The sequence below is a fragment of the Ranitomeya variabilis genome, chromosome 7, assembly GCF_051348905.1.
Source record: "Ranitomeya variabilis isolate aRanVar5 chromosome 7, aRanVar5.hap1, whole genome shotgun sequence".
NCBI classification, from domain to species: Eukaryota; Metazoa; Chordata; class Amphibia; order Anura; family Dendrobatidae; genus Ranitomeya; species Ranitomeya variabilis.
In genome coordinates this window covers 7,123,987-7,139,949 of record NC_135238.1, presented here as the reverse complement: position 1 = coordinate 7,139,949, position 15,963 = coordinate 7,123,987, and the positions used below count along the sequence as shown (strand labels likewise).

The 15,963-nt window shown below is 47.3% G+C and overlaps 1 protein-coding gene across 1 annotated transcript; it reads right to left on the bottom strand.

Annotated features, from left to right (window-relative positions):
• Positions 1-1,045: 1,045 nt before the first annotated feature.
• Positions 1,046-14,402, bottom strand: PFAS (phosphoribosylformylglycinamidine synthase). The gene is made up of 29 exons (XM_077273790.1): positions 14,199-14,402; positions 13,335-13,471; positions 12,867-13,002; positions 12,684-12,789; positions 12,285-12,471; positions 11,808-11,913; positions 11,590-11,730; positions 11,279-11,403; positions 11,079-11,207; positions 10,844-10,975; positions 10,591-10,719; positions 10,399-10,472; positions 10,164-10,320; positions 10,010-10,071; positions 9,774-9,935; positions 9,500-9,610; positions 9,285-9,416; positions 8,974-9,204; positions 8,587-8,767; positions 8,430-8,513; positions 8,186-8,341; positions 7,026-7,145; positions 6,803-6,948; positions 6,382-6,583; positions 6,216-6,307; positions 5,920-6,034; positions 1,863-2,015; positions 1,632-1,784; positions 1,046-1,509 (listed from the first exon to the last, which is right to left on the bottom strand). The coding sequence occupies exons 2-29, from the start codon at positions 13,450-13,452 to the stop codon at positions 1,190-1,192; spliced, it is 3,960 nt and encodes a 1,319-aa protein (XP_077129905.1). The 5' UTR covers positions 13,453-13,471; positions 14,199-14,402; the 3' UTR covers positions 1,046-1,189.
• Between the last annotated feature and the right edge of the window lie 1,561 nt (positions 14,403-15,963).

Here is a 15,963-nt window from a genome sequence, read left to right as displayed (position 1 = left end):
TAACTCAGGATCAGTAATGTAATGTATGTACACAGTGACTGCACCAGCAGAATAGTGAGTGCAGCTCTGGAGTATAATACAGGAGGTAACTCGGGATCAGTAATGTATGTACACAGTGACTGCACCAGCAGAATAGTGAGTGCAGCTCTGGGGTATAATACAGGATGTAACTCAGGATCAGTAATGTAATGTATGTACACAGTGACTGCACCAGCAGAATAGTGAGTGCAGCTCTGGGGTATAATACAGGAGGTAACTCAGGATCAGTAATGTAATGTATGTACACAGTGACTGCACCAGCAGAATAGTGAGTGCAGCTCTGGGGTATAATACAGGAGGTAACTCAGGATCAGTAATGTAATGTATGTACACAGTGACTGCACCAGCAGAATAGTGAGTGCAGCTCTGGAGTATAATACAGGATGTAACTCAGGATCAGTAATGTAATGTATGTACACAGTGACTGGACCAGCAGAATAGTGAGTGCAGCTCTGGAGTATAATACAGGATGTAACTCAGGATCAGTAATGTAATGTATGTACACAATGACTGCACCAGCAGAATAGTGAGTGCAGCTCTGGGGTATAATACAGGAGGTTACTCAGGATCAGTAATGTAATGTATGTACACAGTGACTGGACCAGCAGAATAGTGAGTGCAGCTCTGGAGTATAATACAGGAGGTAACTCAGGATCAGTAATGTAATGTATGTACACAGTGACTGCACCAGCAGAATAGTGAGTGCAGCTCTGGGGTATAATACAGGAGGTAACTCAGTATCAGTAATGTAATGTATGTACACAGTGACTGCACCAGCAGAATAGTGAGTGCAGCTCTGGGGTATAATACAGGATGTAACTCAGGATCAGTAATGTAATGTATGTACACAGTGACTGCACCAGCAGAATAGTGAGTGCAGCTCTGGAGTATAATACAGTATGTAACTCAGGATCAGTAATGTAATGTATGTACACAGTGACTGCACCAGCAGAATAGTGAGTGCAGCTCTGGGGTATATTCCATGACAGAGGAACACATGTAGGTTTGGTGTTGTGGCTTTGATGCCTGCTGACATTTATTCTCCGTTCACATGCAGATAAGGCTTAATATAAGCAATAAACGTCCCATCACAGATCTCCGCGGTGGACACTCTTCCTTCTCGATCTGCGGATCGCACTTGTCCTCCTCCTCAGTCCTCCATCGCGCTCTTCAGGCACCAGTTGTAACCGTTGTGGAAGAGGCGCATCCAGGGCGATGCGTCCAGTGTGGTCCTCCAGTCCTCCGGCATCCAGGGCCACTGCCACTTCAGGACGCAGCGCTCAGGGTGCGGCATCATCGCCAGGTGGCGTCCATCCTCCGAGCAGAGGCCGGCGATCCCGAGCGGGGAGCTGTTAGGATTCATGGGGTACTCCTCTGTGGCGACATTCTGGTCATTCACGTAGCGCAGAGGAGCCAAATGATGAGCGGCCAAGTGGTCGCGAACCTTCTCAGACCGGAATCTCATGAGACCTGGAGGACAGAGGTGAATGGTCAAACCAGGTGACAACCAATGCTCAACCCCGACAGCCGGCAGAACCCTTCTTTACAGACTTCTGCTGTAGGAAGGGCAGAAGTCACCAGGAGACACTTACCTTCTCCATGTGCCACCCAAACCCCGAGAGATGACCCGGCCATCCCCTGCAGCAGGACACTGGGACTTTCCTCAATCTTCACAGTCACAAAGCGAGACTCAAACCTTCCAGACAGGTTGTGACTCAGCAGGACCCCCTGTGTAGGACGCTCCCCTGCCAGAAGGACATGAAGTGAGGAGAGAAGTACAACATACAAAAAAAACCCAAAAAACAAATGTGCGGGTCACTCACCTGTACGAACCGGGCCCTCCGCTCCGACCCAACCCAGGAGCGCCATCAGCTGGCAGCCATTACAGATACCAAGGCTGAAAGTGTCAGAGCGACAGCGGAAAGCATCGAACTGATCCCGGACACCAGAGTTATACATGACTGAGGCCGCCCAACCTACAGCAGATAGAAAAACGGTGACATAAGAAATACCAGAATATAAGTAATACTGCCCCCATGTACAAGAATATAACTACTATAATACTCCTATGTACAAGAATATAACTGCTATAATACTGCTCCTATGTACAAGAATATAACTACTATAATACTGCCCCCATGTACAAGAATATAACTGCTATAATACTGCCCCCATGTACAAGAATATAACTGCTATAATACTGCCCCCATGTACAAGAATATAACTGCTATAATACTGCCCCTATGTACAAGAATATAACTACTATAATACTGCTCCTATGTACAAGAATATAACTGCTATAATACTGCCCCCATGTACAAGAATATAACTGCTATAATACTGCTCCTATGTACAAGAATATAACTGCTATAATACTGCCCCTATGTACAAGAATATAACTACTATAATACTGCTCCTATGTACAAGAATATAACTACTATAATACTGCCCCTATGTACAAGAATATAACTACTATAATACTGCTCCTATGTACAAGAATATAACTACTATAATACTGCTCCTATGTACAAGAATATAATTACTATAATACTGTCCCTATGTACAAGAATATAACTACTATAATACTGCTCCTATACACAAGAATATAACTACTATAATACTGCCCCTATGTATAAGAATATAACTACTATAATACTGCCCCTATGTACAAGAATATAACTACTATAATACTGCCCCTATGTACAAGAATATAACTACTATAATACTGCCCCTATGTACAAGAATATAACTACTATAATACTGCTCCTATGCACAAGAATATAACTACTATAATACTGCTCCTATGTACAAGAATATAACTATTATAATACTGCCCCTATATACAAGAATATAACTACTATAATACTGCCCCCTATGTACAAGAATATAACTACTATAATACTGCCCCTATGTACAAGAATATAACTACTATAATACTGCCCCTATGTACAAGAATATAACTACTATAATACTGCTCCTATGTACAAGAATATAACTGCTATAATACTGCCCCTATGTACAAGAATATAACTGCTATAATACTGCCCCTATGTACAAGAATATAACTGCTATAATACTGCTCCTATGTACAAGAATATAACTACTATAATACTGCTCCTATGTACAAGAATATAACTACTATAATACTGCCCCTATGTACAAGAATATAACTGCTATAATACTGCCCCTATGTACAAGAATATAACTGCTATAATACTGCTCCTATGTACAAGAATATAACTACTATAATACTGCCCCTATGTACAAGAATATAACTGCTATAATACTGCTCCTATGTACAAGAATATAACTACTATAATACTGCCCCTATGTACAAGAATATAACTGCTATAATACTGCTCCTATGTACAAGAATATAACTACTATAATACTGCTCCTATGTACAAGAATATAACTACTATAATACTGCCCCTATGTACAAGAATATAACTGCTATAATACTGCTCCTATGTACAAGAATATAACTACTATAATACTGCTCCTATGTACAAGAATATAACTACTATAATACTGCTCCTATATACAAGAGTATAACTACTATAATACTGCCCCATGTACAAGAATATAACTACTATAATACTGCCCCCTATGTACAAGAATATAACTACTATAATACTGCCCCTATGTACAAGAATATAACTACTATAATACTGCTCCTATATACAAGAATATAACTACTATAATACTGCCCCCTATGTACAAGAATATAACTACTATAATACTGCCCCTATGTACAAGAATATAACTACTATAATACTGACCTCTATGTACAAGAATATAACTACTATAATACTGCCCTTATGTACAAGAATATAACTACTATAATACTGCTCCTATGTACAAGAATATAACTACTATAATACTGCCCCTATGTACAAGAATATAACTACTATAATACTGCTCCCTATGTACAAGAATATAACTACTATAATACTGCTCCTATGTACAAGAATATAACTGCTATAATACTGCCCCTATGTACAAGAATATAACTACTATAATACTGCCCCTATGTACAAGAATATAACTGCTATAATACTGCCCCTATGTACAAGAATATAACTACTATAATACTGCTCCTATGTACAAGAATATAACTACTATAATACTGCCCCTATGTACAAGAATATAACTACTATAATACTGCTCCCTATGTACAAGAATATAACTACTATAATACTGCTCCTATGTACAAGAATATAACTACTATAATACTGCTCCTATGTACAAGAATATAACCACTATAATACTGCTCCTATGTACAAGAATATAACCACTATAATACTGCCCCTATATACAAGAATATAACTACTATAATACTGCTCCCTATGTACAAGAATATAACTACTATAATACTGCCCCTATGTACAAGAATATAACTACTATAATACTGCTCCTATGTACAAGAATATAACTACTATAATACTGCTCCTATGTACAAGAATATAACTACTATAATACTGCCCCTATGTACAAGAATATAACTACTATAATACTGCCCCTATGTACAAGAATATAACTACTATAATACTGCCCCTATGTACAAGAATATAACTACTATAATACTGCTCCTATGTACAAGAATATAACTACTATAATACTGCTCCTATGTACAAGAATATAACTACTATAATACTGCTCCTATGTACAAGAATATAACTACTATAATACTGCTCCTATGTACAAGAATATAACTACTATAATACTGCTCCTATGTACAAGAATATAACTACTATAATACTGCTCCTATGTACAAGAATATAACTACTATAATACTGCTCCTATGTACAAGAATATAACTACTATAATACTGCTCCTATGTACAAGAATATAACTACTATAATACTGCCCCTCTGTACAAGAATATAACTACTATAATACTGCTCCCTCTGTACAAGAATATAACTACTATAATACTGCTCCCTCTGTACAAGAATATAACTACTATAATACTGCCCCTATGTACAAGAATATAACTACTATAATACTGCCCCTATGTACAAGAATATAACTACTATAATACTGCCCCTATGTACAAGAATATAACTACTATAATACTGCCCCTATGTACAAGAATATAACTACTATAATACTGCTCCTATGTACAAGAATATAACTACTATAATACTGCTCCTATGTACAAGAATATAACTACTATAATACTGCCCCCTATGTACAAGAATATAACTACTATAATACTGCCCCTATGTACAAGAATATAACTACTATAATACTGCTCCTATGTACAAGAATATAACTACTATAATACTGCTCCTATGTACAAGAATATAACTACTATAATACTGCCCCCTATGTACAAGAATATAACTACTATAATACTGCCCCCTATGTACAAGAATATAACTACTATAATACTGCCCCTATGTACAAGAATATAAGTACTATAATACTGCCCCTATGTACAAGAATATAACTACTATAATACTGCCCCTATGTACAAGAATATAACTACTATAATACTGCTCCCTATGTACAAGAATATAACTACTATAATACTGCTCCTATGTACAAGAATATAACTACTATAATACTGCCCCCTATGTACAGAATATAACTACTATAATACTGCCCCTATGTACAAGAATATAACTACTATAATACTGCCCCTATGTACAAGAATATAACTACTATAATACTGCTCCTATGTACAAGAATATAACTGCTATAATACTGCTCCTATGTACAAGAATATAACTACTATAATACTGCCCCTATGTACAAGAATATAACTACTATAATACTGCCCTTATGCACAGTTTTAGCTCCAGTCTATAGGGGGCAGTATTACATTACTACTATTCTTACTGTGTAGGTTTTTACATCCCGGTGGTCACTTGCCTTTCGCGGACCCTAGAACATCTGCATAGCTGAATCCTCCAACAAATATCAGACCCCTAAAGATATCCAGCGTTGCTCCTCCGGACAGAAGATCTTCCATGGTGACGTCCCAGACCTGCGGGGGAGGAGGAGAGAGTGATGGGAGTAGTTGTCGCTGTCCTTCCCTCTCCATTACTGACAGTACAGTGGAGAAGATCCTGAGAGTCGGCAGGAAGTCAGCGGAGCGTTTCCTCCTCATGTGCCTGCAGTCATGTTATGGACATGTAATATTATGGACGTACAGCACAATGAGTTACCTCAAACCCGGCCATCAGCAGCGCGGCCGCCATCTCTCTGTCGCCATTACTGCCCTCTTCCCGTACAACAGCGACACGCGGCTGAGCCGAGCCTGCGAGATAAGGGCCCAGTTATACAGTCGCCCGGCACCGCCCGTATAACCACCACCATCCATCACTACTGCACCTATCAGGGCCGGCTTGTGTGATGGATCGAACGTCAGCTGGTAGTTTGGCCCCTCCCTCTTAAGGAGCCCCGCCTCCTCCTGGGTCACACAAGCGGGGCTGGCCTGCAATCGCTCCAACTGGAAACTTGTCTCCTCCCACCGCGCCCGCAGCGTCCCCACGTCATCGCACAGGACCTCCTCCCCATTGACACGGACTCGGACCTAGAGATTAAAAAAAAAAAAAGAAGGGAGGTCTCCTTTAAAAGGCGGGCCAATGGAAAGATAAATGCAAATTAATGCAAATCCATAAACCACAGCACAGAGGACACGGTGCTTCAACTGGGTGAACACAGATGTCTCCAGCGCACGTACTGTACTTTTTATTAATTCAAGCTTCATGGCCCTTTAAATAAAGGGAATGTTCCCCGTGATGGGACATACCGTGGAGCTCGGGCCCCTTCCCTGCGTCCGCCCTAGTTTCACGCACTGCAGCCCCGCGGCTCGGTACTGCTGCATGACTCGCTCATGTGCCGCCTCCGAGACCTCCAGAACAATCCCCAGCTCCTCGGAGAAGAGCAGGTCCAGCGCTGAGGAAGAGGAAGGAGACGTGAAGATGCCCCAATGCCGACCGTCACCGGAGGAGAGGAGCTGCGCAGAGACTCACCGCTGACGTCGGGGGAGGAGAACTCCACATCCAGCCCGCAGTTACCAGCGAACGCCATCTCCAGGAGGCAAGTAATGAGGCCGCCATCACTCACATCGTGCCCTGCGCTCAGCGCACGCTCTGTGGATGAGAGGAGGCAGAGGAAGGGTTAAAATAAAGGGCAAAGTACCGAAACACAGAACAGGCACCGAGACCATCAGAGGCCCTGCAGGTTCAGTGCTGGCCCAGGTTCTGCGGCTGTGTAATGTGGGAGATGTAGGGTGCAGTGTGCGCAGGCGGCGTCTGGGACAAGGTAAGTAGTTCTGATACTCCCACAATCCATGGATGTTACATATAAAGTGTCATAAATGAGCTGATACATTGTTACAGACTTTATGTGACCATTTTATAACTCCAGCCCCAAACCTCACCCTGTCCCTAAAGCTCACTCTGCCCCTAACTGCAGCCCTGGCCCTCAGAGTTAGGAGAAATATGTGAAAACTTACAAAGAGTCAACTTTATAAGAAAAAATGAGTGAAGAGATGTGGAGCGGTAGAAGAGCGCAGTGCAGCCCTGGACATCTACATGGCTGCCTATGCAGAGTGCAGCAGTCGTGAGCAGCTCATCTTCAGCTGCTGATCTTCGCACAGTGACCTGGATGACAACGCTCACTACATCAGACCGGAAGGCTTCTTATCTCGGTGGCTGCCTATGCAGAGTGCAGCAGTAGTGAGCAGCTCATCTTCAGCTGCTGATCTTCGCACAGGCAGTGACCTGGATGACAACGCTCACTACATCACACCGGAAGGCTTCTTATCTCGGTGGCTGCCTATGCACAGTGCAGCAGTCGTGAGCAGCTCATCTTCAGCTGCTGATCTTCGCACAGGCAGTGACCTGGATGACAACGCTCACTACATCACACCGGAAGGCTTCTTATCTCGGTGGCCGCTCATGCAGCTGATGACAAACTCATCTTGACTTGTGCGCTCTGCATCCGAAGCTTTGGCATCAGCCGAGATTTTGCTCTGCTGTAGACTGTAGCACGTGCCTCATCTCCCACATTACACCATAGTGTGAGCTCACCAAGTAATAAAACCCCTGCGCCTCCGGCAACCTGAGAGCCAGCAGCAAATCAGCAGAATGGAGAGCGCAGTTCCGGAGGTGAATCAGCATGGTCTTACCTTTGATGAGATCTTGTGTGACCTTGAAGCAGGAGACCAAGGTCTGGGGGTCGTCCAGGTCAGGCGGGTGCTCTCCCAGCTGTAAGTAGCACTGAGCCAGGGCGCTGCCACCCAGACGATGCTTCCCGGGAGTCACGGGGACGTAGAGGAGGACACCTGGGGTGCAGACAGAAGAGGCCAGAATTATTCCTGGTCCTCTGGGGTCTGGCACCATGGGGCTACATACAGCAGAGGGGGCACTTACCCTTCTGCCCGGGGTTCTTCAGGTCTGGTGTGACGGTGGCAGAGATATCGGGGCACACGGCATACACAGAGATGACCAGAGACCCTGGAGAGCAGAGACAGTATGAGACAGGAGGATGGAGACAGGACCCTTCAGAGGACACAGGGCCATCGGTCACCTGGAGCCTTCACAGTCTCTGATCCCACTCTGGCGGCCATGCTGAGCGAGTCTTTTCCTCCATCCACCGCGATCCCGACCTGCGCCATGACATCACACATGGCCACACACGCATCGTACAGCGCGGCACCTTCTCCTGGGAGTTTGGCCGCCCACATCCAGTTACCGCTACACTTCACATCCTGCAAAAATAATAAGAGATGAGCGACTGTACGGAGGGGCAGCCGACAATGAACATCTCGAGAGACTGGGCAAACGGGCACAACCACAGGGGTCAACGGCCGAGGTTCCCCTTCAATGGAGACAAAGGGTAGACCTCCACACAAAGCGGTGCACATCCTGCGCCAATGACACCACCAGTACCCCCTGAAGTTCACTGGAAAATTACCTTTAGGTCCGTCACTAGGGCAAACACCAGATTTGTAAGAGCCTCGCCCACCGCCATGCGAGCCCCTGCCGCCGGGTCCAGGAGGCCTTTAATTGGCTGCTCCCCAATTGCTGTGGCGCCACCTACAGTGTCCATGTAGGACAGCGAGATCACAGCTACATCTGCCAAGGGGGTGTGAAGTGGCCCCACACATTGCTGCTGGGCCACAAGACCGGTGACCGAGCGATCCACCTGCAGACAGAGGGAAGTTTACAGGTCACTGTGGATAGGCATTAAGTTACCACAAGTCCCAGCATGGACATGAAATCCACCTTGTTGGTCAGGTATCGTTTGCTGGCAACAGACGGCAGCTTCAGGACGCGCTCCAGGACATGCTGGACGCTCAGGTTTTCAGGGAGGGTCAGTGGTAAAAGTGTGGGGGTAACGCGACTCAACTCAAACTCCTATAGAGAAGGAGAAATAAAAGATCAGAGCCGGCACAAAGTCGCCATGTCTGGAGGAACCAAACACAAATTAGGCCCTCTACCTTCTGAGGCATCTTTCCCAGGACCCACTCCAGCTCCAGGTCCACCGGGATGCAGTTACGATCACTGTGGTCCGGGACAGGATCGTTCTCGCTCCCATTTACTAAGACGATCTATACAGGAGAATATAGATCTCATCAAAGGTGACCTCAAGATCAATAAGTCAGAAGCCTTGCACATGAGGACGATACAGGTCTGGTCTAATTTAGGGGGATATTATCCGACTCTGCATATAACCGAGCTCCATCCTTGACTCGAGGGGCTGTAGCTTCTCACCCGGCCATCTCCTGTGATTCTACCCACAAAGTCCACCGGAGACCTCTCCCTACGACACACGGACTGCAGGAATTCTGCGTCCTCTGGACGGATGAGCAAAGCGTTAGATTCTTGGTACTCGGCTCCCCAAATCTCCAGGACGCTCAGAGTGGGATCTCCTAACTGGAGAAGACAGATAATCAGAGAAGTTACAGATCCACGAGATCCTGCACCCAGAAGATCCACAGGCCTCCTACCTGAAAGTTCTTGGTGTAGATGATGGCCCCTTGTGGCTCACTCAGCTCCTTTAGGACATTTCCTGCAAAGATGAGAAGTCTACAAGTCAAGACAGAGGAAGAAACCAGAGGATTCTCAGGGGCAGAAGTGACAACGCAGTCGTCCATCTCTCACCGTTCCCACCGGCCCCCTGGTCGTGAATGCTACAGATTGGATTCCGCTCGCCTCGCTCCACACAGGCGCGGACAGCTCGGTTCATCTTCTGCTCCATCTCCGCGTCCCCTCGCTGCACTGCCCCAAAGTCCAGTTCACTGGCGTTGTCCCCCTGAACCTGGTCACCCCCCAAGAACTAAGTATCCATCTGATACAATGTCTAATGCACATGATACATTTTAGAATCATTACTTACTTGAATGGAAGATGCTGCCCCGCCGCCTACCCCAATCCTATAGACGGGGCCTCCAATCTTCACAACATGCATCCCTGAGTGGGAAGAAAGGTGTTGTGAGGAGAGGAAGTGAGGTCCACACATTTGACCACCAAACCAGAAAGACGCGACGACTCTAGGATAGACGTCCATTCATCGTGGAGGAGCCTTTACCTGGTTCTGGAGCCTCTTTGGTCCGATGAACATCTTCCATAGAACCGATCCCTCCACTGAACATGATCGGCTTTACCCACTCTCTTCTCTCCCCAGAGGGCAGACGGAGGCCAAAAGAGCGAGCGAATCCTGTTACCATAATGAGAGGACTAGAATCGATGGCGAGAAGTGCAGAATAATCCTATGTGTCTCAGATTAGATGACCCATCCCAATGGTGGAAAGTCATCGAAGCTTGGGAGTGGGTGACCTTACCTGCCAGCACCGGCTCTCCAAACTTATTGCCATAGTCTGAGGCTCCATTACTGGCTTCGATGGCCACCTCCAGGGGTCGGGCAAACTGGACCGGATATTGATATGAGGCGTCCTCCCAAGGCATAGAGTATCCTGAGAGCAAATGAACACAAACTTACTGGACAGAAGGAGCCGCGAAGTGAATAACCCAAAGAACGAGATCTTACCGGACAGAAGACACCAGTGATTCACTTACCGGGAATGTGCAGGTTCCCAAAGCAATATCCAGCAGTGCCGGCAATTACGTGAGCCCCCTTCCCCGTGCTCTGTACATCCCGAATACGACCCCCCGTGCCTGTAGTCGCACCACTAAATGGAGCAACGCCTATAGAAGAAGTAACAATGTTAGAAGGATCAGCCACGGTTACACCAGGAAACACCAAGCTCTAGGCTCACCTGTAGGAAAGTTATGGGTTTCGGCAGTAAAGATGAGGTGCCGGGTGGAGGTCTTCTGTTGGTAGGGGCCGGGACGTGAAGGATCGGTAGGGACCAGGCTCGACACCGGTTTCCCCTGGATTGCACTAGACAGGTGGAGACATTGGGAGGACGTAAGCGGTAGTCAAATTAATTATAGTCAATCCTCCTTCACCCATAATTGTTAGCCATCATCATCCACCCCATCACCATTGGTCATTGTCATCATACATTTCCATCATCATGGTCACTACCCATAGTCCTTGTCGTCCTTCTGTGGAGCCGCCTCTTACCTGCTGTTATCACAGAACTTGATGACATTGTTCTGGTTGCTGGTGTCCTGAGTCTTCATGATCAGATCGAACAGCGAGTGCGGCCTCTCCGCCCCGTCCACTAGGAGCTTCCCCTTGAAGAACCAATGACGGCTGTGCTCACTACAAGATGGAGGAAAGGATCAGCGATACCCCGAAGACCTTGTAGATGAGTCACAGCGAACGTCCGAGACATGGACCTGTTAGACTGCGCCAGATCGAAGCACTCCACGCTGCTCGGGTTACGACCCACGCGCTGGAAGAGAGACGTGTAATAATCCAGATCCCAGGAGTCAAATGCCAGACCTGTGAATGATAATGGGAGGATGGCGAGGAGACGGGGCCAGAACTGAGGCCGATAACCGACCCGGCGCCATTTATGCTCCAGTTACATCTAAAGCTCATTAAATCTGCTGACTTGCAGGTGGCTCTCAGGCAGCCGCTCAGATCTCCTCTGACAGTGCGGATCATGTTCGATACGTAGCTTTATTGTCCGGCTCAGTGCAAGAGCATCATGCCGAAGAGCACTACAAGTCCCATAATGCAGAGTGTACCGCTATAAATGAGGCACAGCTCTACTCTTAGGGATTCAGGCAGCAAAAGGCGGAACGTTGAGTGCAGCTCTGTATGTGACTGGAGTAGAACATACAACACAATCCACATGGAGAGCCACGTACCCAGCTCCGTGTTGGCCGCTTCCAGCGCCGCTCGGCCTCCTCCGATCACATCCACCTCGTAAACCTTCTCCGGCCGCACAGAGATGGAGAAGCTTCTGATGGGCTCTGGGTAGACGCACTCCGTCATCCGATCGTACAGAGACGAGGTTAGCTTCTTCTTCTCGCCCTCCTCGGGGGCTTTCTGAAACTGACGGGTGGAGACATTCGATCACTAGAAAATTTCCAGTTACAACCTCAAGAAAATGGAAGGGCAAGCAGGACCATGGCTGGCGGATAAGAAACGTGGATTGTCGGAGAGGTCACCACCTCGATCACTGACCCTTCTCGGCTGCACGTCATCGATCACCACCGATCACAGCGCCAGAGCAGGAAGTGTGCGAAACATGGCGCCCGGCTCACCTTCATCAGATATCGCCTAGAACACTCGATGCGGTCGATGTCGGTCAGACCGATGGAGCGACAGATGGATGCGGCATTGGTGGAAGACGCAGTGGAGAAATTCAATCTACAGATGAGAAGAGAAACCATCAGCAGGAGGTTCTCCCATAAGACATAGAGGCCGTCAGTAATCTTCCTACTCACCTGGGTCCTACCTCTACCAGCAGGTCCGTGGGCTCAGGGCGAAGGAAACTTGTGTCCGAAATACTCTGAGGGTCAAAGGGGCAACTGAAGAGCCAACGCAGGGCAGCCGTCTGCTCAGGAATCGGTGGAGAGTCACCTGCAGGGTGCGAAAAGTCAGCAAGTGGTGATGGCAAAGATTGGAGCTACAGGCCAATGTGTGTCCTCCACCATCACTATCAGCCAGATCTGTAAATTGTGAGAACAGGAGAGGACACCGCTCACTGCGAAACCTCAGGGACCGAGCCCAGAGGAGGCGGCCCGACGACCCCAGAGGAGGCGGCCCGACGACCCCAGAGGAGGCGGCCCGACGACCCCAGAGGAGGCGGCCCGACGACCCCAGAGGAGGCGGCCCGACGACCCCAGAGGAGGCGGCCCGACGACCCTAGTCATCACATACAGTGTGCGATACCAACGCATCTAATCCCTCACCCGTCCAGCTGACATTGTAGCACAGCTCGCTCTGCACGGTCCGGAGATTCTCAGATCCAGACAATCGCGGGGAATCATCAGACGGCCGGAAAGAGCAATAGAAGTGCAAAATCTCCATCTCCAATAACAGAGGGCACCTGGAGGAAGAAAAATGTATCAGGATGGCACACAGTGTATCTCATCCTGCCACATGTGATACTGACTGCTGAGCCGTGTATCTAATACCACCACGTATCTTATCTGGTGATACTGTCTGCTCAGATGTGTATCTAATCCCGTCACTTTGTTTATTGCCTACTGAGCCATGTATCTAATCTTGTCATGTGTGACACTTCCTTGCTGACCGCCAGGTCCTGGACTTTGCTGCACACAGATGTGTGACCCCCTGAGGCTGGTCACGACTGCAGTGACAGCAGCTGCAGCTCTGGATGTGACTGGAGTAGACATGATGTATCGCGTCTTATAGACACGGGCACCGGCTGTGGAGTGCAGGCTCTTGGGTCCAGGACCAGACCACAGTCAGTGCTATGATAACACACGGCTGTGTGACCCCTATACGCTTCTCCACAGACGCCGCAGCACAGCATTGTGCCATGTGCACCGGACCACAACATGCTGCACCCGGGGGTCTGCCAACCAGTGCCCATAGCGGCCTGGTGCAGGGGGCACAAGGATTGTTTCTTCCCACTACTGATCACCCCCTGCTCCATCATTGCTTTCAACAGAATCTGCATCCCCAGAAAGTGGTGCTGCCAGTGGTGACCCCGCAGCCCCATGGGTACAGCAGCTGTGACCAACATCCCCACAAAAGTAAAGACCCCAAACTATGCAGAGCAATCTGGCCCCATCCTAATAGTCACTGACCTGCACCATGTGCTTCCAAAGCAAGAGCCTCCAGGAGGAGGAAACCAGTGTATGGGGAGGAGGAGGATGGGGGTTGTAGGTGGAGACTGGGAGGAGGAGGATGGGGGTTGTAGGTGGAGGATGGGGGCAGAGCTCTGCCTGCAGCTTCCTGTCCTGTGACAATCACCCTCTGCCCATTAGTTCCCTCCCACGTGACTCTGATCTGGATACAATGTTGCGGTTTAGAATCTTTTATACTTTGTATCAGCAGAAGACACATGGGGAAGTTTAAAGTGACAGTACACCTGGAATCTCTGCGCCCGCCGGTGGTAATAAACCTATTGTCCTCAGTTAGCTGATGCAGACTGGACAGAAGCAGTTTGCTGTTTCCTTTATTTAGATGATTGATTAATCCTCCCTGCGCCCCATGTTACATGGGACTGCCACTTGCATGCAACTTGTCTGTTCTTTTACAGAAAAATGACAGCGCTAAAAATTAGTTGCCCGATAACAAGTCGCCTTTTGCCGTCACAGCCTTAAAGGCAACGGGCGCATCGCAATAACATTTTATCATGGAGTCAGAAGGGGCAGAGACGCGTCCCGTGACCTCAGTCCACCGCCCCCATCACCACCATGATAATGCCGCACTATCGTCCTCAGGCTCCGGGAAGTGAAGGCTCAGATATTGGAGTGAGAAGAAATAACGGACGAGTTATCAGATGAAGGAAACAAAGAAAAGATGGCGGTCACATTCTCCTTCCGCTGCTCACAATGGCGCACACGTCACTCACCACCGTCGCTCCGCTTACAGGAGGATTTAGCTCCCAGATTTTCCACGTTGCATTCTTTCTCCTTCCAGAAAATGCAGAAACTTGTTCTATTATAGCGCCATTTTCTGAGATTCGCGTCTCTGCTGTCGCCAGCTGCTGTGACCAGACCTGCAGCTCGCATGCGGCCGGAGATGTAAAAATCCTTCTCTGCTGGTAAATATGGGTCTAAGTGATGGTCGTGAATGTGAGAGACCAGATCCTGCGAAGACCAGATGAAACGTAACACCATCCGGCACTAATACAACATTATGGGAATAAAAAGGATCCAGCGGCATCATTCACCTGATCCGTTTTTTTCAAAAATCACCGGACTTTGAAAGTAGCCATACTCTGCTCAGCCCAGACCTGTGTGTCACCAAAGATGTGAAACGTTTATTTTACTCACCGGCCATCATCGCTGTCCCCATCGGGGCTCCCACTATAAATTCTCTATCAGGACGTCTATGGAGTGTGGAAGGAAACCAGAGAACCCGGAGGAAACCCACAAAACACGGGAGAACATATATTAGAGGTCAGGAAATCTCCTGAAATTAAAATTCTCCACATTCTTCCCAAAAACTCAGTGCACTGCGAATGTGAAGTGCTACAAGGCCTCCAACTGCTCTGAGAACAATATGTGTAACACACTCGGAGGTCTCCTAGGACTGTATAAACCCCTTTATCACAAGCATAGCCTTAGCAATGCTATCACACACTAACGTTAATGTTTATTCAGTGCTTTACAGCTTTCTCTCCTCATCCCTATAGCTAACCTGTGACGCCCTCACGATCCAGGCCGCTGTATTCCCAGCCTCAGCTTTTATACAGGCTGTAACAGTCCCTACTTATTGACAGCGCCATGTCATGTGGTGCCTTCTGTGACTGATCCTTCATTTGGAGAACAGCCCAAGACAAGAGTGGCTTTGGTGGTCATGGACAGACAAGCAGAGATGGTCGTTCTGTTCCTGCTCTTCTGC